At 39.7% G+C, this 24,643-nt stretch overlaps 2 protein-coding genes and 1 pseudogene across 2 annotated transcripts; all 3 read right to left on the reverse strand.

The window, feature by feature from the left end:
* Positions 1-7,263: 7,263 nt before the first annotated feature.
* On the reverse strand, positions 7,264-9,151 carry LOC115672399 (F-box protein At2g39490-like). The gene is made up of 3 exons (XM_030594207.2): positions 8,163-9,151; positions 7,911-8,069; positions 7,264-7,779 (listed from the first exon to the last, which is right to left on the reverse strand). The coding sequence occupies exons 1-3, from the start codon at positions 8,982-8,984 to the stop codon at positions 7,417-7,419; spliced, it is 1,344 nt and encodes a 447-aa protein (XP_030450067.1). The 5' UTR covers positions 8,985-9,151; the 3' UTR covers positions 7,264-7,416.
* A 5,793-nt stretch (positions 9,152-14,944) lies between these two features.
* Positions 14,945-16,974, reverse strand: LOC115672400 (F-box protein At2g39490-like). The gene is made up of 3 exons (XM_030594210.2): positions 15,823-16,974; positions 15,578-15,736; positions 14,945-15,443 (listed from the first exon to the last, which is right to left on the reverse strand). Exons 1-3 carry the CDS (start codon positions 16,639-16,641, stop codon positions 15,081-15,083), a joined length of 1,341 nt encoding a protein of 446 aa, XP_030450070.1. The 5' UTR covers positions 16,642-16,974; the 3' UTR covers positions 14,945-15,080.
* A 4,516-nt stretch (positions 16,975-21,490) lies between these two features.
* Positions 21,491-24,215, reverse strand: LOC130139429 (uncharacterized; annotated as a pseudogene).
* Positions 24,216-24,643: the final 428 nt, after the last annotated feature.

Genomic DNA, 24,643 nt, shown 5'->3' on the forward strand with positions numbered 1-24,643 from the left:
CTACTTGAGAGTATCATGATCAAAATGTAGAACAAACTGCTCGGGCTTCAAGTAGTGACTCTAGTGATTATGAGCCTTTACAATAGCATAGAACTCCATGTCACGAGTAGAATTGTACCTCCTTGATCCCTTGTTAGTTTTTCACTGAAATATGCAAGAGGCCATGGGGCTTGGGTGAGAATTGCCTCGATGCCGGCTCCACTTGCATCGTATTCAACCTCAAACACTTTATCAAAGTCTGGAAGGGTAGGGACAAGAGACTCACCAAGTTTTTGTTTTATAATTTAAATGGTATCATGGGCAGTCTTAGTCCATTGGAAAGTTCCTTTCTTCATGCATTCCTTAATGGGAGCCATGACGGTGCATAAATTCTTACCAAACCATCCGTAGAAAGAAGCAAGTCCATGGAAGCTCCTTACATTGGAAATCGATTTTGGGACTGGACAAGTCTTTATTACCCCCAACTTGGAATGAGCGCTAGAACCCATCATTGGAAACTATGTAACCCTAGAATATGATGCTTGTTGAAAATAATTCGCACTTCTCCTTTTTTCCATAGAGCCTCTGCTTTCTAAAGTTTTCAAAGAGCTGTCTTGAATGAGATACATGCTCCACCTCATTCCTACTATACACGAGAATGTCATCAGAATAATTGACTACAAATTGTCCAATAAAGAGACGAAGGACCTCATTCATGAGCCTCAAAAAATGTGCTAGGAGGATTTGACAAATTGAATGGCATGACTAGTCGAGTTTTGAAGGTTGTTTTCTGTTGAGCTCCTTCGTTCATTTGGATTTAATGATAACTACTCCTCAGATCGATCTCGGAGAGTACTATCAAACCATGCAATTCATCAAGCATATTATCACGTATAGGTATCAAGTCTAGGCATTAGGTCCCTATACATGATCATTATGTTGTGGATGGGTCGGCTATCGACACATATCCTGAAAGATCCATCCTTCTTCGGAATGAGTAGGACTAGAATTGAACAAGGATTCATGCTCTCCCTCACGTATCTTTGTCAAGACCTTCCTGAAGGTGAACCACCAAGGAAAAGCTAAAGGACTACTAAATGGAGACGAAGGTTCCTCTCATGAGGCAATCATTCGCATTTAGCGTGGGTTCTCTCAAGTCCTACCAATGGTAACTTGGTACTCGATTTAACATGCAATTTTCTTACCTTTTAGAGTCGTCACTAATCAATTAGGTCGATTAGACATCCAAGTAAAATGCGAGAGTACATTTTACTTTTGTGAACCAGAGATTCAATGGATTTTGTGACTTGATTACACTAAACTCATTTAACCCCCTTTCAATACCTTTTCTCTATATTTCGAAAATGCTTTTGCATGCAGTTTTGGTCAATTTTAATCTTAAACCACTAACATGTAAGGGATGATCATGCGGGTGCGCAATCAAGAAAGTAATACCCAATAATCAAAGCAGTAAATAGATAGCAGAAGAATTTAAGAATTGGATGTGCTAGGCAAGCAAAGCATATCGCTACCCATCACCATGAGGTTTCCGCAAACTATTACTTAGAAAAATATGTAGATAGAATGCATGAATGTTATGAGTGATTGTGCATGAAGTAATGGCTAACTAATATGCAATCTAGACTAATTTCTTTTTGTATTTTCTCATTTGATCAACATGCATTGTTTAAGAAAATGCGAGAAGGACTAATTGAACTGCACTAACTAAAATGCTTCATGACTTGTACGATATGATTATATGACATGCATAATGAGTTCCAAATTACATTTTATGAAATTGATTCAAAAAAGTCTACATGAGATGCCAATGAAATTTAATCTTAAATGACGAGTGACTCACTAAATGTCAGGTAATATGAAGTTTAAGAAAATTGATATTCTTAACCAATGCAATCTATATGATGTAATCTAATTCAATTTTTTTCTTAACAAATGACCCTAAAAGTCTACAAATTAAAATAATATGCATTAATTCCTAATCATGCACTAACTAAATTAATATGTATTACCTAAGTTACTACGTGAATATACGATCCGAATCCTATGTGCAAGATGACATACTCGTGTTGTATGTATGCAATCCTAAGTTAATTAGCATGTATGAATGACTTATGGGAAATCACGAGCCTATCATATAATAAAAACTAAATTAAATGCTATTTTTTTTTGGTGAAAACAGCAAGTTTAACTCCTAAGACTCTAAAGTGACCTAGTGAGCTATCCATTATTATGGAGCTATATGCAATGCGGATGATGCATGTAATGCAATTAATAATTAAAACTACTATATGATATGATTACTAAAAATTTAGTTTAAATGACGTAATGATGTGCATGCTATGAGGCTAATCCCTCTCCTTTTGGCCAAGAATCATGCAGAGTACTGATTTGAATCTTGGCAAAGAAGGATCAAATTCCCACCGAATTCTCTCTCTCCATTCGCTCTCCTTTTGGCTAACAATCATGCAGAATATTTCTTTGAATCTTGCTGAATCTTGGCAAAGAAAGATCAAATTCCCGCCGAATTGATCTCTTTAGCAACACCGAATTCAATTGTTTCCTTTTAAACCGTGGATATTCTCGATTTGCTTATCGTAATTGCATTTCTTTCCTTTTGAATTATTGACCGAGATCAAGAGCATGTGATGGCCAGCTATCTATGGGAGACAATCTTACGTACACTTGTTCGTGGACACAAGCTTGGGTGCATCAATCCATGGTTGCATAGTAGGGAAGTCATGCGATGACTTAAGTGAAAAATTCGAATGTGCATAATGCAAGCGATACTTCCTTTAGAGATCAAATTTGATCCCTAATTTTCATGTAATAAATGACTAGCTGAAATAGTCAAATTTTGGGTGTCAACAATCTTCTTGCAATCATTTTAACGACTTGCCATTGTAGCTCCTTGGTTTCCTCAAGATTGCATCTATAAGAAACTTCATTGGGTACAGGAGTATCAAGAAGCAAATCGATCTAAAGCTTAATTCCTCTTATGGGAGGTAATCCGGGGGCAAAACCACCGGAAAAACATCTTCATCTCATCCATCAGGGGTTGGAATTTTGGGTGTAGGGTTCTCTCTATCTCACTTTCTCAATTTTCAACCATAAGAAAAGCAAAAACGTTCTTCGATTGGTGAATGGTTCTATTCACCCTGTTTCATTTAGGAATAGTTTTTCCTTTCTAGTGTTTCCCTCCCTAGGTAGATTTTGTGGATGAAAAATGGGCTTGAAGGTGCAAGGGTGATGCGTTTATGTTCTTTTTGGAACGAGTAAGTGTTTTTCTGTCCATTATGGATGACTTTTCTAGTAAATTGCCAAGGTCTTCCCGATAATAAGTGGCACACATCCATGGGAATGGCATTACACAAAACCTAATCTTGGTAATTTTTCCAAATTGAAAACAATACCAGGCCTTTCTTAGTTACCTAGAGATCATTCCCTTTGCTCAGCCATTGCAACTTGTATGATTGGGGATGCTTGGAAATTAGCAACTTTAACTTGTTGACCAAAGTTGTCAAGGCCACATTGGTGCAGCTTCCACCATCAACGATCAACTTACACACTTTCCCGTTAATTGAGTGACAGATTTGAAAAATAAAAATATTTTCCCTCTGCATGTCCACCTTTAGGGCAACTATGGTGTGCAAGCTCTCTTTATAACAAGAGATTCTCCCTCATCCGCCGTTCCACGATCTCATCTTCCTCCTCAGATTTGGACTCTATTAGGTCGGGGTCTTTCACAGCTTCTCGAAGCCCTATATCAATCTTTGCGATTTCCCAAAGGGTCATAGCCCTTTGTTTTGGACAATCGGCTTGAAAATATCCATAACCGTGGCACTTGAAGCACTTTCAACCACCACTGTTTGTCTTTTTGGTGACTTCATTAACAAACTTCATAACCTTCTCTTTTCCGTTTCTTTTGTGGAAGCATTCTCGGCCTTGGTAGAAGAAACACTTTTTAAGAATGACGTTCGCTTTGTTGAAGGTTTGACAAAAAAAAAGCTTTTTGTTCTTCAGTTGTTTCTCCACTTTGTAGCCATTTTGCAAACATCTTTGAATGACTAATATGGTTGAAGTTTAACCAAATTGCAATTTCCCTGGTCATATCACTGAGGAAACATGCGATGATCTACTCTTGCAATTCTAGAACATCGAACCTCATAAGGAGCTGCTCAAATTCCCTGATATATTCCTCAATGCTCATCCCGTGCTGTTTGAGGGAATTCAGTCTGAGGAGCATGCCCTTCCTTATAGTTGTTGGAAAGAACCTCTTCTTCATAAGTTTTTTTAGCTTTTCTCAAGATCTAATTCTACTTTTTCTTTCTTGATTCTCTGATTCTTTAGGTTTTCCCACAAAAGGGAAGCATACTCCTTCAACTTGAGAACAACACCTTGCAATTATTTTTATCCGAGTATGAGCGGAAGTTAAATACTCATTCATTTGCATGTTGCCAATCCAGAAAGTCGTTTTAATTTAGGCTAACCTCAAATTCTGGCACCTCTACTTTGATTTCACGGTTATTCTCTTCACACTTTCCTTTTCTCCTCCTAACTCGGTAATTCGAATCACTATAGTTGCCTCTAGTGTCACTGGATTCATCAGAGTTTGGACGAGGATTCGAATCATACGACGTGGTTGCAGGTCTCTCCAGCTGATCTTGTCTTGTTTGATTCTCTAGGATGTTGAGGACTTGCTCGATTTGTCTCTGGAGGTCCTCTATGGAACGGTCACGTCTTTCGCGGTGTGCTTGCTCCAAAGTCAAGCATCTTGGAACCGAATCAGTCATTTGCTCTATTTAGGACGGGAGTAACAAACGAGGAATGAAGAAATCTCCCAAACTAGTTCACATGGGGCTCTAATACCAATTTGATGCATGATGGGATTGAGAGATTAAGATATTCATTTTTTGGGGTAAGTGTATTAATAGGGTTTTTTGAAAATGGTTGTGGAACGGATGTAATGGGCTTGTGTGAATGGAAAAATGAAGTTGGGATAGATCAAGCTCACCATCGAGGCTTAAAGGATCACACCACCGGCCAAAGATAGAGAACTTAAGTTCACCACCTAGACATAAATGAGCACACTACCAGCCAAGGATAAGGAACTTAACATTCACCACCAAATAAATTGGATTACGAACTGAAGATAGAAATACGCTCACTTGAGGAAAATCTCATTTATTCATCAAACTGAAATATGGTTTGTATATGTGAGATCACTTCTCTATTTATAGGGGAAAAGGATATTAGAAGTACCATAACTTTCATGCAGCACTCACTTGAGTGTCATAATATATTTTTTTTCCGATCACTTGAGTGCTATAACTTACATACACAACTAACTTTTTTTACGACTGCTTGAGTGCCATAAAACATTTTCATCAATCACTCGAGTGCCAAAACTTTTTAAAAACGTTCATCGCAAGCACCATGCCACGTCGAATTTTCGGCACTTGGGTGAATTCTTTTTTAAAAGTTTTAGCACTTATGTGATCGATCGAAAGTTAGATCACTCAAATGAACATTTTCTAGAAGTTATGGCATTCAAGTGAGCCCCGTACAAAAGAGTTATGGCACTTGTGATATCTCCATCCCCTATTTATAGAGACAATTTGCTTAGGGACTAACAAACTTGAATGACTCTTGCAATCTAGAAAACAATAATGACTCTGAGACTAGTTACAGCCTAATATGGCTTATGGAAATTAATAACACACTTAAGACCCATAAAAACTAGGACTTGAAATCGACAATACAATTAAGACGCATAATAACTAGGACTTAACCCTCCAATTTTGTCCACCGGTATTGGAAGTCAAGCATCCACCCTGAAAGATCAACCGATAGTCATGGGAGTCGACTAGCAGTCACTTGGTAGTTGATTAGCAACCTTGAAGTCGACAACTAATCTTTTGTGTCAACGTCTAATCTTGTAGAATCAACATTGCCAACCTTGGACCCATCGAATCAAGTTGTGGCCGAAATTTGGCTTTGCCTACATGAGTAATGATTAGGTTGGATCAATTGATGAAACTTGAGTTGGGATTGAGATTTGTTCCTTAGAGCAAAATGCGTCGCTCTTCTTCTCAGATATCATATTTTTTTTTTATGATGATCTTGGATCTGTCAATTTTCGCATGACGATGCTCTGGTCATTAGCACCCTATAGCTGAACATGAAGTTAGATGACTCCTAGTAGAAAATGGTAGCTCCGCATACGTTCTATACTTCTATGCGTTACGGACAATAGCGGGGCATGTTGAGCAATAAAGAGCCTCTGATGACCTTAGGGGCAAGCCCTCGACAGGCTCTTATATCGATGGCTTTCCTCATCGGAGATGTCCCGTCGGCATATAATGACATTATTGGCAGACCAACACTGAACGCCACTCGCGTCGTTGTCTCCATTTAATCATCTAATGATGAAGTTTGAAACTGACAATGGTGCGGGCGAAGTGCATGGAGATCAAATCGGAGGAAAGAGTTTCAAAGCGACTATAAACTATGTCGCTTTAAAATGAGCGAAAACATATCAGTTTGTATCAATTTTGAGTTAAATCGTGTTGTATTCTCGATTTCGGATTTGTCAGGTTCAAATTGTATTCTGGCATCTACTCAAGCTGTGCCACCCATCCTCCATTGGCTAATATACTATGGTACATATCCCCACAAATAACTAACATCACACTGTCTCTTTTCGTGTACTTTGGCTTTATTATCCTATATATTATCCTGGTTGACAGGTGGAGACGAACGTGCATTGGACGTGACAGTCATCGTCCCAAAACGGATCCAGTCAGCGAGTACTTGCAGAAGTCTAGGCTATTCCCTGCCCTATCCAATTAAGGTAATAGCTGCTAGATTCATGAAATTAGTTTTAAACAAGAATCTTAATTTCATACGGTTTTCTCTTTCCGCACTTACAATATTTGCGTCTCGATGTGCTAATCGATTCCCAGTTTACCGGGCCACTTGAAATTTATTATGAAATATTTGTGTACTTAAGATTATATATGTCTCAACTTGCTTATTCTTTTTGCAATTTACCTCACCACTGGTCATTCATTATGAATTGATTGCTTTAATTGTAACCTTTCTGCACGTACAGTAGTTATGTCTCAACTTGCTAGTTCTTTAGGAATATACTTGACCACTAGAAATTTATTATGAAATGATCAGTTTCATCCTCACATTTCTGCACTTAAGATTATATATGTCTCAACTTGCTTATTCTTGAGCAGTTTACCTCACCACTTGATATTGATAATGAAATGATCAGTTTTATTCTAACCTTTCCAATTGAGGGAAAATTGTGAAAACAAAGGGAACGAAATCTGTACACATATTCACTTGGGACTAGGAGGTAAATAAATACATATAAGCTGCTTCAGATTTCCCTTTTCGTATCTGACTTCATCTATCTTCTATCAATGCAAAAGAGAAATTTCTAGGCGACGTAATTGCTGTCCCTTTTCTGTAATTCCACCACTTCTGCGTTGGCTGTTTGTCCGGTACCTTCACGACGCCCCACAAGATGTTCTCGTGCGATTCCACCGTCATCGACTCGAGCACAATTGCCTTCCCTAGTAGAAGATCCACTAGTGACGATAACAACCCATCTTCTCCGTTAGTCGTAAACCCGAAAAACTTAACGAGCTTCAAGTATTTCAGCTGCGAAACATTGGACTTCACGGCGGGAAAATCCATCCAAAGATGAGATTCATGCCAATGTTGATGAAAGTAGGGACAGGTCACGCTGCTCCTGCTGGGATCAATCTGCATATTCATAGAATGCACATATCTTCTGTTGTACCATTTAATAAATATGTGGTTATAATTGAAAAAATTGCTTAGAAAATTTCATCTTTGTTTATACGTTATGGTAGTGGGTTGATGGTGATACTTACTGTGATAAACAACTTTTCCAAGATTGGGCAGCTATTCAAGAAACAAGCCAATGAATCGCGCTTTGCGTTGTCCATTAGAGAATCAATCCAGCTCAATTGCTTTAACTTGCGAAGCTGGAATTCTAACCTTCCAAAGATAACTCCAGCAGAACATAACCACTGTACACATATGTGGAGTACACACTCGTGAGAAAATGAAGCCAATACTCAATAGTTATCTAATAAGAAAATAGGAACAAGAAAGAGGTTTACCTCGAGAAGCCACCCACTTATAGTGAGAGTCTCCACTTCTTTCAAGGAAGAGAGCAGACAGAGAACTTCCTCACAGTCAAAGTCACTGTTACCAGAAGCACCCTCCAAATCAAGCACCACATCAACCAAATTCAAAGCATTCTTCATGTGGATTTGGGTCAATAGGCCCTTATACACAAAAGACCTTAACTCGGTAGCTGAAACAGTCACATTCTCTATATCCATGCAATCCACAATCACCAAGCTACTGAGGCTCTCATTCTTCTCGATCCCAATTCTCTTTAGTCCTTCGCACTTCTCGATCTTCAAGCTCTGTAGAAGCTGGCAATTCGTGAGCAAGGAGGAGGCAAAGTCCTCGGTGATACCAGCGACCGATCGCAGATGAAGAGTCCTTAGGGTGGATAAATTGGTGATATTGATAGGAGGAGTTGTATTACCTAACTCCATTTTCTTTTGGTAATAACATTTGTCCTCTGTTTTGCTGTGAAAGAAATTGAGATGGAGCTCTTTGTCGACTCCCTTCGTGGCAAGGATGGTCACGTCACCCTCGGGGAACCGAAAACACAGTTTCCGCATCTCCGGGCTCTCGTAAGATCCCAGAAGCGCACCGACGGCTTCTAACGAATCTTTAACTGCTTTGACTGCAGCAGTCGGGCCGTCACCTGCGGCATAATGATTCACCGTGGTGGGCGACCAGAGAGACCTCCATTGTGTGGAGAGGAGGCTTGTCCTCACTGCCTCTTTCAGTGGCAGGAAGGAGTTGATTCTTTGGAGGATGTCTTGTGGCAAATTGCTGATCAGATCGACATGTTCTTGAGCCATGATATAATTCTCTGGAGCTTGAAAACCACAATCCCCAAAAGAATTGTAACCACAAGATGTGCGAGTCAATTTGTTCCTTTATGTGAGGACAAGAAAAAGCTAGTTTAGAACAATAGGACTTACAAGAGACATAAGTATGAAACTACCCACCCACCAGCCAACTGTGAAGTTTTGGAGCAGCTGGGGAGCATTTATATTTTGGGACACTTCTCCTACCGAGTTTTCTTATTGACTCTTTCTTACCAAAACGTTACGGCAATTAATGTTACTGTCATAAATCGGAAAGCTTTAGGGCTGAAATCGAAAGTTGAGTGGACCCACTTAAATATTGCGTTAGAAAAGGGGTGAAAAAGGAAAAGAGAAAAGAAAGAAAGATAGGGAAATGGAACTTATCCATGTGAAATCTTTGCGTGTGATTGGAATTGAGAAGTATTTTCAATTTTGACGGATGTTATAGATGGTCCCGTGCTTACACGACGTGGATCCTAATCGTACCTATTGGTGCTTTTAAGGTAAAATGCTTATGTGGAAAACACTAATAAGTTGCCGAACATACAATAGGGAATTAATCCAGAAAACATTACTTTCTGGCCGTCAACATTTGCAAGAAGACTCGTACATGTCCGTGGGACTCATCTAATGTCGTATTGGAAATCAAGGCACACACCAATACGTGTATATAATGTCAGACAAAAGCAAACGAAATGAACTATTTTTTAGCACTAATGAACATCTATAAGTGACTTAACGTGATTTATTGATGTGACATATCCATAGACAAATTATGTAACTCCAAATCACTAATACAACTCCGTTTCGAAAATATTTAACTTAGAATTTTATCAATTTATAAAATGATACGGAAAAGGACAGTGCAATCGACCACAATCACGAGATGCATAAAGAAAGAAATGAGAAATTGAGAAAACAACAATGTGGGATTTATGTGATTCGATCCTAAGACCTATACATCCATACAGAGAGCGGCAATAACAGACCTACTTTGAATAAGGAGATTATAGGCTTATAAATACGTTTCTTTTAACACCAAATCATCAATTACACCCAAACAATCTTCACCCGGTGTTTCACACGATCTCCCCTATCTTCTTTTCAAAATTTTCAGAGAGTAACTTAGAAACATCCTTAAGAGAATCTATGTGTAATACCCTAACAAGTCATATACAAACTTATATCCTGTGTTTTCTAAGGGTTCACAGTGTCGCTTTTCTTTGGGTGCTTGGTGCTCGGCCATTGCCCCAGCTAGTGGCTTGGCCACTGCGTTAGGCACCCAGCCAAGTGGTCCATCTATGCCAGGCACCTATTAGATTTCTGATTTCATCTTCCGCTCCCTCAAACGCATTGCCAAACTCCTCCTTGGGCCTATCCATTTTCTGGGCTTCAATCCTCGCTCGAGTCTATGGCAAAAACTTCAGACATATTCAACAACTTTGTACCTTGTCTTCAGTTTGCAGCCAAGTCACAATTTCGATTCACACTTTGTATTGTCACTCTCCAAACCCCCTCTGTTGGCCGTTCAACGACCACAGGCTTCTAGTAAGCCCAAGTTCTGCTCGGACTTCGTCGGAGCAACAAACAAATTACTTGACCACACCTCTTTTCCACTTCTGCTATAACTATATTCGTGGCCACACTCGTCAACAAAACAACCATGTCACTCACGACACAATTTATAAAAGTAAAGGCACAACCACTTGGAGATCAACCATTCTTTAGTTTCCTTGCATGACCCGGGTCTAAACATCCAAACTGCCATGCTACCTTAACTATATACTTTAGAACACAATCCAATGTCAGTAGTCTTCCCCCCTCCAAAAGAAAAACACAAGAGGATCCATTTCACAAAATCAGAACGTATACGTGGATTAGCAGCATGCATTCTCCCAAAAACAGATGAAAAATCGGGCATGATACTACACCAACTGATTGTACCGCTATCTAAAGGACAGAACAAACGCTCAATTTCTATGCTAATGCGTCATGAAAATGTAGATAATTTTCACAAATTGCGTTGAAGTGCTTCAACACTTTCTAGACGTAACTCTACTTAGTCACTCATAACATCCCAGCAATCTTTTCTCCTTGCATCTCCATACCAGTTGCGATCTTTGTTGCCCCCTTATCATCCATCTCAATACTGCATTCAACTATTGGTTCACCTGATCCACCTTTGCTGACCACCACGAAACTTGACACTAAGTTTTTGCCTCAAACATCTGTTATCTAATATGGAATGTCGCAACTTTGCACAAACTGTCACATCTCATTGACTCTTGTCATCTATGGGTTCTCTCTAAAGCTCAACCTGTTTACAAGCAGTGTCCAAATCTCTCTCTACAATTGATCCCTCACTCCTCTTATGAAATAGAGTAGACTCGTCAAAGCTAACATCTTTGCTAATCATAAAACCAGGTGAATTCTTGTCTGTGCATAACCTATATTCCTTCACCCTTCATGCATAGTCTAGGAATATGCACCTCCTAACCCTCGGCTTTAGTGCCACCAGTCGCATGAGTATAAGGAGGGTAACCAAACATTCTTAGTACGTTGTAATTATCAAGTTTTCCTGACCATGTATTCTCAATAGCTTATTACAACCTGCTAGTGGTGGTGATTTTTTAAAAACAATAGACCACGCTACGGCCATGAAATCCTCGTATAATTTAGCATTGGAGAATAAAGAGTGAGCTTTCCTGCATATGATTTCTTTTATTGGTTGTGCGACTCCGCTCATATGTGGCGGCACAACATTAATATAATGTTTCACTACACCTAAATTCTGGTTAAGCTCCACAAAAGAGAACTCGAACCCTCTATTAATTCTTAGGTCCATGATATTCCTATTTCTCTACTTTTTGATCATTGCCTTCCATGACTTCGATTGACCAAGCAACTCGCTTCTTTTTTTAACCAGGCAAACGCAAAGCTTAAGAAAAATCATCCACAAAAGATAATAGATACGTGACACCTCCCTTCGACAGCACTTGAGAAGGCCGGCCCCCATAGTACTTAACGTATGCTCCCTCTGATGCTTGCCAAGCCCACAATGATTGCAAAAGTCCAGCTTCTCGATCTTCTGGCCATATAGAAGATCTCTCCCACCCATTATGTTCACGCCTCTCTCTAGCATGGCCCCAATCGCATGTGCCAGAATTATGTCACTACCTCTCTCTAACAAGTGCCCCGAGCCTTTCCCTCATTTTAGTAAGCACACCCCCAGAGATTGTAAACACTTCACATTGAGCAGAGAATATCCATTTTCATTAAGAGTACTTAACGAGATAAGATTCCTCTTCAATTTTGGTACATGCCTCAAATGGTCAACGTTCTCACCACGCTATCGTGTATCTTGAGAGAATAATTCCTAACCCAACCACTCCATACGGAGTTTTGTCTCCTTTAAGCACTTTACCACCATTCGTGAACTGATAGGTAGTAAAACCAACTCTTATGAGAAGTCATATGGCAAATCCAAGATCCAATCATTACGCGATGAACTTGTCATTCAACATTTGTGGAACTCTCACCTGCTATAAAAGCCATAATACCAAGTAAAGAATCTACATTAACTCCTTTATGCTTGTGCTTCATAGAGTCTCTTCTATAGAGTCCCACCTCATGACAATTGTAACATCGATGATTACTTACATTAGACCTCATTTCCATATCAAACAGCGGAAAATATTTTTCTTTTTATTTTTAGGTCAACTAAACATCGGAAAATATTGTCATTTTCCTAGAAAATGACTTCCTACAAAACATTTTTCAGAAATGTTATATTTTCCACGAAAGAAACTGAGTCTCAATTTCTTTTAATAAAAAATATAAAAATTGTTCACTAGATTTGTATTGTATGAAAGTGCTTTAGTAATACAATTTTTTTTAAAAAAATCATAAGAAACAAGCTTTTCTAGATTTGGTTAAATGGGTCGGGTCAGGTATAGGTCGAGATATTTGCATTATGATAAACAGGTCATAAACGAGTTAAATGGGTCAATTTGGGTCGGACCATTTATGACCTACCCAAATCCAACCCGACCCATCCATTTGACTAGTCTAATTTTTAGATATCAACGACTTTAAATCTTAAAGAGCTCAATGAGATTTGTCGACCAAAATAAACGACAATGGAATTGCAAGTAGGTGAACCTTGCTTGGCCCGCTTCCGATTTGTGTTTTTAAAGGCGGGAAGACCCTGAACAACAGTTTGCGAGGCGTTTCTTCTCTCTAACCTTTTCAGCAACAGTAATAGCAAACAACGACGAAGGCCACATAGGACATATAGAAATTGAAGAGAAGACAGATATTGAGAGAATGATGTATTTTTTGTGTTCACTTGACTTGTATTCTTTACATTGTACATGCTCCTATTTATAATAGAACGAATGGTTAACTAAGGAAACAATAAGGAAAATACATGGAATAAAATCCAATCTTGGATTGATACAATTAATCAATTATAATCCTAGGTAATCTTCGATTGATCAATCATAATCAGTAATTGATCCTCGCATATCTCCAACAAGGACCACCAATCAGTGGGAGAATCTGTGGACCAGAGCCCAAGGACGGTACAACATTAACGTATGAACTACAATCTGATTCGCCTAAGATGGCGTTTTTTCATTAAAACCATGATTTTTTCTCCCAGATTATCTTAAGTATTCCCTGATAGAAGGATGTCGATTTAATTCACGACGGGTTCTTGGGCTTTCTCGTTCTTTTGATTCTGCTGTTTGCCATAACCAGCAGAAAAGATTTTGATTGATTAATATATGGGCGACATGAAGGAAGCACATTGTAGGACATCCGGGAACGTCTCGCGATCCCGACCCAATTCATCGTGCATGATGGGCCACTTACAGTCGCATTGGCCATCCGCCATCACCAAGGTGACTGCTGCAGTCGGCACCAGGACTGGGGCTCCTCCCTCTTTTTCTCTCTGAATATGAAAAGCAGACTCAGTAATCAATTTGTTGATAAACTCTTTAAAATGAAGGAGGATCATCCACAAAATCGCTATTGCCACAGCTTTTCTTTCATGCATTGACTAATAGCTAGCAGATACAAAAGATTATGTGCAACTTAAACCCGGGCTTCCTGACCCCAGTTTCCCCATCCTCTCTCTCTCAACAGGTCTTTGCAATTGCAACGAGCAAAAAGGGAGAAGTCTTCGAGTTCAAGGTGAATTTACCGTCCCTCCCCGCTGTTCAAGTTGGTTCCTTTCATGTTCTCCCCAGGTCTTTGCATAAGGATGGGTGTGATAGCGTTTTCCACAACGTATCGTTCTGCTGTGACAATGGGAATGAAGTAGAAACTTGAGATAAATCATGTTGTGCAGTATCAATAACGGATTCGTCGGGTTCAAATTTTATTCTTGCGTCCAATCAGGCATTGCCACTATTCTCCATTGGCTACTAAACTGCTGTACGTATCCCCAGTTATCATCGCATCATGTAGTTTTTTTCTTTTTATAAACGAATTATTCTATATGTTATCCTGGTTGAGAGATGGAGGCAAACGTGCAGAGTCATCGTCCGTTGTCGCTACGAAACGGCTCAAGTTAATGAGTACTTGTTGGAGTATCAGCTATTTCCTGTCCATCCGAGTAATGTAACAGTTGCTAAATTCATGACATTAATTATAAACAACAATCTCGATTTTATGCAATTTTGTCTGTCTGCGCTTATATTATTCTGTATCGACTTGCCAATTCATTCGCAGTTTGCCCGACCACTTGAAATTGATTATGAAATGATGGGTTTCATTGTAACCTGTCTACACTTGGATTATTTACGTCTCATCTTGCTAATTCTTTAGCAGTTTACCTCACCACTTGATATTGGTTATGAAATGGTCACTTTCATTGTAACCTTTCCGCACTTATTATTTACGCCTCAACTTGCTGGTTATATAGCAGTTTACCTGATCAGTTGGTATTGATTATGAAATGACCAGTTTTATTGCAACCTTTTCAATTAAGGGAAAATTGTAAAAATTAAAGCAGAATGCTAACTGTACACAGATTCACCTGGGACTGAAAGCTACTTCAAATTTTCTTCTTCGTATTTGACTTCATCTATCATCCATCAATTCAAAGCAGAAATTTCTAGGCGATGAAATGGCTGTCCATCTTCTGTAATTCCACCACTTCTGCGTTGGCCGTTTGTCGGGCACCTTCATGATGCCCCAAGAGACGTTCTCGTGTGATTTCACCGTCATCGACTTGAGCACGATTGTCTTTTCTAGGAGAAGATCCACTAGTGACGATAACAGCCCATCTTCTCCGTTAACAGTAAAGCCAAAAAACTTAACAAGCGTCAAGTGTTTCAGCAGCCAAACGTTGGACTTCACAGTGGGAAAATCCATCCAAAGATGAGGTTCATGCCAATGTTGATGAAAGTAGGGACAGGTCACTCTTCTCCTGCTGGGATCAATCTGTATATTCATATAATGCACATATCTTCAGTTGTACAATTATATAAATATGTGGTCATGGTTGAGTGATAAATTGCTTAGAAAATTTCATTCTTATTTAAAATTTATGTTGGTGGGTTGATGGCGACACTTACTGTGATGAACAACTTTTCCAAGAATGGGCAGATATTCAAGAAACAAGCCAACGAATCGCGCTTTGCGTTGTCCATTAGAGAATCAATCCAGCTCAATTGCTTTAACTTGTGAAGCTGGAATTCCAGCCTTCCACAGATAACTCCAGCAGAACATAACCACTGTACACATATGGGGAGTACACACTCGTGACAAAATGAAGCCAATTGTCCTCTAATAAGAAAATAGGAACAAGAAAGAGGTTTACCTCAAGAAGCCACCCACTTATAGTGAGAGTCTCCACTTCTTTCAAGGAAGAGAGCAGACAGAGAACTTCCTCACAGTCAAAGTCACTGTTACCAAAAGCACCCTCCAAATCAAGCACCACATCAACCAAATTCAAAGCATTCTTCATGTGGATTTGGGTCAATAGACCCTTATACACAAAAGACCTTAACTCGGTAGCTGAAACAGTCACATTCTCTATGTCCTTGCAATCCACAATCACCAAGCTCCTGAGGCTCTCATTCTTCTCGATCCCAATTCTCTTTAGTCCTTCGCACTTCTCGATCTTCAAGCTCTGTAGAAGCTGGCAATTCGTGAGCAAGGAGGAGGCGAAGTCCTCGGTGACACCGGCGACCGATCGCAGATGAAGAGTCCTTAGGGTGGATAAATTGGTGATATTGATAGGAGGAGTTGTATTACCTAACTCCATTTTCTTTTGGTAATAACATTTGTCCTCTGTTTTGCTGTGAAAGAAATTGAGATGGAGCTCTTTGTCGACTCCCTTCGTGGCAAGGACGGTCACGTCACCCTCGGGGAACTGAAAACACAGTTTGCGCATCTCCGGGCTCTCGTAAGATCCCAGAAGCGCACCGACAGCTTCTAACGAATCTTTAACTGCGTCGATGGCTGCAATCGGGCAGTCGCCTGCGGCGAAGTGATCCACCATGGTGGGTGACCAGAGAGACCTCCATTGTGTGGAGAGGAGGCTTGTTCTCACTGCCTCTTTGAGTGGCAGGAAGGAGTTGATTCTTTGGAGGATGTCTTGCGGCAAATTGCTGATCAGATCATGTTCTTGAGCCATGATGGAATTCTCTAATCTAGAGCTGGAAAATTGCAGTCCTTAAAGGAAGTGTAACCACAAGAGGTGGGATTCAATTTCTTCTTTTATGTGAGGACAAGATAGAGCTAATTTGGAACTATTGGACGTACACCCACCAGCTAACTCTGAAGTTTTGGAGCAGCTGGGGAGCATTTATATAGGGACACTTCGCCTACCGAGCTATCTTTTGACTGTTCCCTACCTAAACATTGCAAAAGGGGGGAAAAGGAAAAGAGGAAAGAGGGGGAGAGCTATAAAAATCAAACTCATCCGTGTGAAGTCTCTGCGTGTGAATGGAATTGAAAAGTATTTTTAGTTTTGAAGGATATTGTAGATGGTCCCCTGCTCCATCTACGCGACGTGGATTCTAATTGAACCTGTCGGTGTTTTTAAAGCGGTTGTGTGGAAAACACTGGGAAGTTGCTGAACATAAGATAGGGTATTTTGTCCAAAAAACAATACTTTCTAGAAGGCAACATCAGCAAGAAGACGCGTACATGTCTACGAGATTATTGGAATCATCCTAGTGCTTGTCGATACATAATGTCAGACAAAAGCATAGGAAATAAACTACTCTTTACATGTATGAACATCAATAAATGGCAGCGAACGATTCTATGTACCGGTGACCTCACGCGATTTATCGATGTAACATATCCTCGGATTAATCATGGAACTCTACTTTACTAACACATTCTCTGTTTCTATATGATTAAGAGTTATGTTAATATAAAATATGCTGCGGAAAAGGACCAGGCAATCAACCACAATCGCGAGATTAATAGAAAAAGGAATGAGAAATAAAGAAAACAACACATTGGGATTTACGTGATTCAGTCTCGAGTTGAGGCCTACACATTCACAGGAAGAGAGGCAATAACAAATCCACTATGAACAAAGAGATTACAAAGTTAGAATTACGTCTCTCAATACCAAACACCTAATTACACCCAAGTAATTTTCACTCGGTGTTTCACATGATCTCTCATAGTGTATTCTTTTCAAAATTCTCACAAAGTAAGGTTTTGATGTTCAATGTCCTGAATATAAGTCACATACAAACTTTTTTTTTTTGGTTGAAAGTCACATACAAACTTATATCCTGTGTTTTTGAAGGGTTCATGGCATTACTCGAGCGCTCACTACATGCCTAGTGTAGTTGATACATGCCCGGTGGGGACAAGTACAGTAAGAGGGCCATAATTTTCGTACGGCGTTCACTTGAATACCATGACTTTTTTTCACTCACTTAAATGCCACATCGAAGTAAAATCAATCATTTATGTGCAATTTCCGGCAAATCATCCTACACGGATTTTTTAATAAAATTTTCATCTGACGTGAATTTTTTTAATGTTTTTTATTATTTATTATTATTTTGATTATTTATTTATTTATTTGAAATTTTATTTATCTTTTCCTTTTTATATTCCTTTTTTTTTTCAAGGCCACCAATGGTCACCGGTGACTCTCGCCGGCTGCAAAGGCCTCGCCCAAACTGGGCAATGGCCAGCTTGCCCTCGGCTGGTGTGAGAGTAAGAGGGCCTGGGCAAGGCCATCGCGGCCTCGCCGATCGCAGGAGAGGCCCCTTTGCAACTGGCGCTAAAAAAAAGGAAAACATTTCAGGAGATTGACATAGATTGTTTAAGCTAACTTTACCTGATTCAAAATCTAGTAATTAAGGACGACAACTTGGTAGGATTTTCACCTTGGGCCGGACACAGAAGAGACCTCTCTGACTATTGCGCAACGAACCGCTGAATCTGTCAACCTTAAAGAACCATGAAAGAAAGTGGACAGGGACCATATTTTTCCAATTTTTTACAGCATACGTCTGTTTCATTGCTTTTATCAATTTCTCGTTCACATGCATCTGTGGATATTTATATGCTTCTTGTGTGACTATGTCTTAAATAAAGCATCATTCTAGAATGCAAGAATCCAGACAATGTTTGAGAAAACTTAGCCAGCTGACTTTAAGCGCAGCGTTGCGAAGTTCGGAGAACATGCGAACTTGCTTCGTCCTTTCCTCCATAATTATTTAAAAAAAAGGGGGGAAAGGAATCTTCGGGATGAAGGTAGTAATCAGTATGCATGATATTATATAAACGAAGTCACATAATTTTTGAATTGTTGGAAAATGGCGTTATATCAAAAGCTTATCATTAACAGTTTCGGTCATCTTGCGCTTCTTGCTTACTTCGCAACCATTATAGGTGTATCTCGTAGGTCCTAAAGTTGACATTAAAAATGACACAATTCATATGACATACGTTAATAAGCATAATCTCCCCTTTGATATACAAGTCGTGCGTGTAGGCCCCTCTAACTATCGCAATATGAACATACGAAAATGGTGATTTTTAAGATCCACGAAAGGAACGTGGGATGGGTCGACATATGATTTTTTGAACAGCTTGTGCTTCTTTGCTCTAATTGATTCTTGCTCCCATGAACCTGCAGATGTAACGTGCAATTACGGAGACCAACGACAAAGGACGGTGGGAAAGTCGTTTCTTGTGTCCTTTCTCTCTGAATAGACCATTGAGTGGTGACGAGTCATTACTAGCCACAAGTGGTGCTGTCGTGTGGTGCACCAAGTCAGGTGTACGTTCTGAAAGTCTTGCATGCATTTGAAAATCGTACATCCATTCCATCTTAGCCATAAAATAGCTCAAATTAAGTGAGCTGCCATGCACCAGCGGATATCAATAAGAATTTTCCGCGCAAGAGACTCGATCGTCGGGATCACGTTAGCGGTAGGACCCGAAACTCCCTTTCGTTACTCTAGACGTAAGAGGTTACTATACCAATCTACCCGGCGATAGCCAACTGAAGCTGACGTAAAGTCTACTTTCCTCACCCGAAAGTCTCCAATTCCCTCCAAATCTTTTTCTTCCTTGGAAAGAGGAAATACGGAGGAGTTTGAAAGAGCTAACTTCTGCAGAAGTGAGAAGTCTCAAACTTTCCACCTCCATTGAAGTTTTCCCTCCCCTTACCCTCCTCGAGCCTTTTAAAGTCCTGCTCATGACTCGTCTTAGCCATAAAATAGCTCAAATTAAGTGAGCAGCCATGCACTAGTGGATATCAATAAGAATTTTCCTTGCAAGAGACTCGATCGTTGGAGTAGGTAAAGAAAATTACACCGAAGAAAGTGTAAAGAAGTAAGAGATAACACAAGTAAGAATTTTAATGGATAGAACACTCGCCACTCGTAGGTGATTAACCTAAGAGATAAGAGCAATGCTTGCTACCCGTAGGAATCCACCTAAGGGATAAGAGTAAAATAAGAATTCCTTCTTGTTCTCAAGCCAAAGGCTCAATTAGTTTTGAATCAAAATAAGTCTTGTTTTCTGTTATTTATCATAGCACGCTTATATAGAGCATGGAACAACCATCCAAGCTTGAGTAATTACTAAAACTCTTTGGAAAGACAAAAGACTCATTAGAAAGACAAAAGACTCATAGGAAAGACAAACAACATTTACTAGAAAACAACTATAAATAAATAAGGACTCTAGAAACTTGAACAACATTAACTAGACCTAGAAAATGTATGAGAATTAAATGTAACCGATTGAAGGTCTTCATGATTTTGCCATTTCCAAAGTGGATAAATTAATGGCCTTTATGTTTTTGAAAGAACCGAACAGCCTTCGGTTCGTTGTGATCGATGAGTCGACTTGAAATCAACAATATTGACGAGAGTCAACTTGAAATCGATAATATCACCAAGAGTCGTCTTGAATCAACAAGAAGTCGACAACTCGACGTCTTCAAAGAATGCTTCGGCATCAAACGCTTCTGCTGTGCGTAAACTCGTCCCTGAGTTTTCTTAGTCTTTGTCATCATGGTAGGAAGAAAGATCCGCAATATTGAACGTTGCAGAAACAGTATACTCACCAGGAAGTTCAATCTTGTAGGTGTTGTCACCAATCCTTTGCACCACCTTGAAAGGTCCATTAGCCCTAGGCTTCAGCTTCCCATGTCGACCCTGAGGAAATCTTTCCTTTCTAAGATGCAGTCAGATCAAATCTCCTTCCTTAAATACTGCACGTTTTCAATACTTGTTTGCTCTTGCTTGATACTTCGCATTGTGTTTTATTATCCTTTCCCGAATTTGCTCATGAAGTTTCTTCAGATAGTTAGCATGTTCCTCAGCATCCCCGCTAAAATGTTAAGAGATGGGAAGTGGAGCTAAGTCTATTGGACTAATAGGATTTTTGCCATACACAATCTCGAAAGGACTCTTCTTGGTTGTTTGGATTGAAGACCGATTGTAAGCAAATTCAGCTTGAGCCAAAGTAAGATTCCATTGATGTAGGTTACTTCCAATTAAGCTCCTTAAAAGATTACCCAAACTCCGATTAACAACTTCAGTTTGCCCATCGGTTTGAGGATGATGAGAAGAGCTAAATTGAAGTGTGGTGCCGAGCTTCTTCAAAAGTGTTCGCCAAAAATGACTAATAAATTTTGAGTCTCGATCAGATGTCATCGTCTTCCATGTAGTTTCATGATCTCTTGAAAGTAAAGATTTGCCACATGAATAGCATCCTAGGTCTTGTTACATGGTACAAAATGCGCCATTTTTTAGAACCGATCAACGACCACCATGATTGAGTCCTTACCCCTTTGTGTTCGAGGTAAACCAACCACAAAATCTAGGCTCACATCTTCCCAAGGGGCTGTTGGTACCGGTAATGGAGTATACAAGCATCGTTCCTCATGTCTCATAACATCTTTCTCCATTTGAGGCCAATAAAGTTTTTCTTTGACAAGAGAGAGCGTCTTGTCTCTTCCGAAATGACTGGTTAAGCCTCCACCATGGGCTTCATATATAATGGCTTCCCTTAAAACTTCTCGATATGCACAAGCAATTATTTCTAAAAAGAAATCCATCTTGCAATAAAAATTGTTGAATTGGACCCTTTGAGCAATCTTTCCAAATCTTCCCAAAGTCAGGGTCTTCTTCATAAAGCTCCTTAATCATGTCAAGGTCTAAGACCTTTACTTGCATTGTGGATAGCAAGGAGTGCCTACGGCTTAATGCATCCGCCACTCGATTGAGAGTTCTAGCTTTACGTTTAATAAGAAAAGTGAAAGCTTGAAGAAACTCTACCCACTTGGCATGCCGATTGTTGAGCTTCTGTTGAGTATTTACATACTTCAAGGCTTCATGATCCGAATAGAGAACAAATTCTTTAAATAATAGATAAAGTTGCCAATGATCCAAAGCTCTAATAATAGCACAAAATTCCTTGTCATAAGTAGAGTAATTCTTGCGGGAATCATTCAACTTCTCGCTGAAGAATGCAGTAGGCTTTCTTTCTTAGCTAAGAAGAGCACCAATCCCCACATTGGAAGCATCACAATCAACTTCAAAGACTTTATTAAAATCTGGAAGTGCAAGAATAGGAGCCACGGCTACCTTCTTTTTAAGGAGTTCAAAGCTTTGTTGCACCTCTTTAGTCCACTTGAAACTCTCCCCTTTTAAGCATTTAGTAATAAGAGAAATAATAGTGCTGAAATGCTTGATAAGGTGAAGATAAAAGGAGGTCAAATCATGGAAACTCCGAATGTCATGTATAGATGTCGGCACGGGCTAGCTTATAATTGCCTCCACCTTGCTAGGATCCATCTTAATGCTGTCTTTAGAGGCAATATAGCCTAGAAAGACAAGGCTATTGGTAAAGAAGTCACACTTCTTCAAGTTGGCATATAACTTTTGCTCTCGAAGGACCTTGAAAACTTGGCAAAGATGCTCCAAGTATTATTCTTGAGTAGAATTTTAAACAAGAATATCATCAAAATAAACAACAACAAAGCTGCCGATAAATGATTTGAAGACATGATTCATGAGGCGCATAAATGTATTAGGAGTGTTAGAGAGACTGAAAGGCATGACCATCCATTCATAGAGGCCATCTCTTTTTTTGAAGACATTTTTTCACTCATCTCCGGTTCTCATTCGAATTTAATGATACCCACTTTGAAGATCAACCTTGGAAAAGATAGTTGCGCCATGGAGTTGATCGAGAAGATCATCGAGTCGAGGAATGGGAAAGCGGTATTTGATGGTAATCTTATTCACCGCTCTACTATCGATACACATACCCCAAGACCCATCCTTCTTCGACACGAGAAGAGCAGGGACAGCACATGAACTCATGCTTTCTCTCACCATTCCTTTAGCCAAGAGTTCATCCACTTGTCGTTGAAGCTCTTCATGCTCTTTAGGACTCATTCGGTAGGCGGCTTTGTTTGGAATGACGGCTTCCGAAACAAAATCAATACAATGCTGAATGTCTCTTATAGGCGGAAGACCGAGTGGAATTTCTTCCGGAACAACATCCTTAAGTTCTTGAAGAAGAGGTGCTACTTGAGAAAGAACAACAAAATGTTATTCATTTTCTTCTAACACCACAAGAGCAAATGCCTCAAAGGAATCTTACAAGGCCTTATCAACTTCAGATTTAGAGAGTAAATTATTTCCCTCCCAATTCGATAGTTTAGGAGTGCTCTCTATTTTGGAAGGACCCAAAGTTATTTTGATTCCATCCTTTTTGAAATTATAAGTATTTTTGAACCCATCATGCTTAGTTTTTCTATCAAATTGCCAAGGCCTCCCAAGAAGCAAAGGCAAGCATCCATGGGAACAACATCGCACCATACTTTATCATTATATTTTTTCCAATGGAGAATTGAATAATGCATCATTTATCAACCCTTACCTCATTCCCTTTGCGAAGCCAAGAGAGCTTGTAAGGTTGTGGGTGTTTCTCCGTCTTGAGGTGCAATTTATCGACCATTGTTGTAGCCACGACGTTCTCGTAACTTCCTCCATCGATAATAACATCACAAACCTTCCCATGAGAAGTACATCTAGTGTGAAAAATGTTGTTGCAAAGCCACGTACCATCTTCACTAGGAATAGCATTCAAAACCCAACAAAGGATTAGAGACTCTCCTTGATCTCCATAGATAACTTCATTTCCCCCTTCCGATCCTTCATTGGAACTAGGGAAGTCTTCAAGATTGTCTTCCTCATGCTCTTCTTCTACTAGAGAGACAATCTTATGATTTGGACAATCAGAGGCAATATGTCCAAACCCTTGGCACTTGAAACACCGGATAGAATTAAGGCGCTTTGAACTTGATGTTCCTTCATTCTTAGGAGTGGACTTTGAAGCGGCTATTTTATTTTTAGTGGAAATACTCCCATATTTGGAATAGCCCTCCTTGTCCCGATACCGAGAGCTACGATTACGAGCTTCCTTAAGTTGCCGTTCCACCTTTAGAGCAAGTTGACAAACATCATTATAAGTCTAGTAAGGTTGAAGTAGGACAACATTACCGATTTCTGAGCGAAGTCCACCAAGGTAGCGGGCAACAGTTTGCTCCTCAGGCTTAGAAATATCACAAAGTATCATGAGATGACCAAACTCTGCTGTATATTCTTCCACGGACAGCTCCTTTTGTTTGAGGTTGTGAAACTGGAGGAAGGTATCTTGCCGATAGTTCGTCGGTAAGAACTTGTTCTTCAATTCTTTCTTCATCTTTTCCTAAGTGACGATATGGCTTCTTCCTTCATGAGCTCTTTGCTTCTTCAAGTGCTCCCACCAAATAGATGCATGTTTTTTGAGCTTGATGGCGACTAGCTTTACCTTCCGATCAGTTGGTATTTCTTTATAGTTAAAGATTCTTTCTACCTCGTGTAGCCAATCCATGAATTCTTCCGGTTGTATTTTCCCTTCGAATTCAGGAATTTCAACCTTCACATAGGAATCTTGTTGAATTTCACGGATCCTTCGATGCTGACGTCGAGGAAGTCCCTCCTTACTCGCAACATGACTTCGAGCACCAGCGAAAGGGTTACCATCATCTTACCATCATCTTTGTCAGAGAGAGCATCTTCTGAATCGTGACTCAAATCATCACATTCTAGAAGTTTGAAGCGTTGCAAACGCTCCTGCAGTTGCTGCAC

This window comes from Syzygium oleosum, unplaced genomic scaffold (assembly GCF_021117445.2).
Source record: "Syzygium oleosum isolate NSW1041296 unplaced genomic scaffold, Sole_v2.1 Sole_v2.12, whole genome shotgun sequence".
Lineage (NCBI taxonomy): Eukaryota > Viridiplantae > Streptophyta > Magnoliopsida > Myrtales > Myrtaceae > Syzygium > Syzygium oleosum.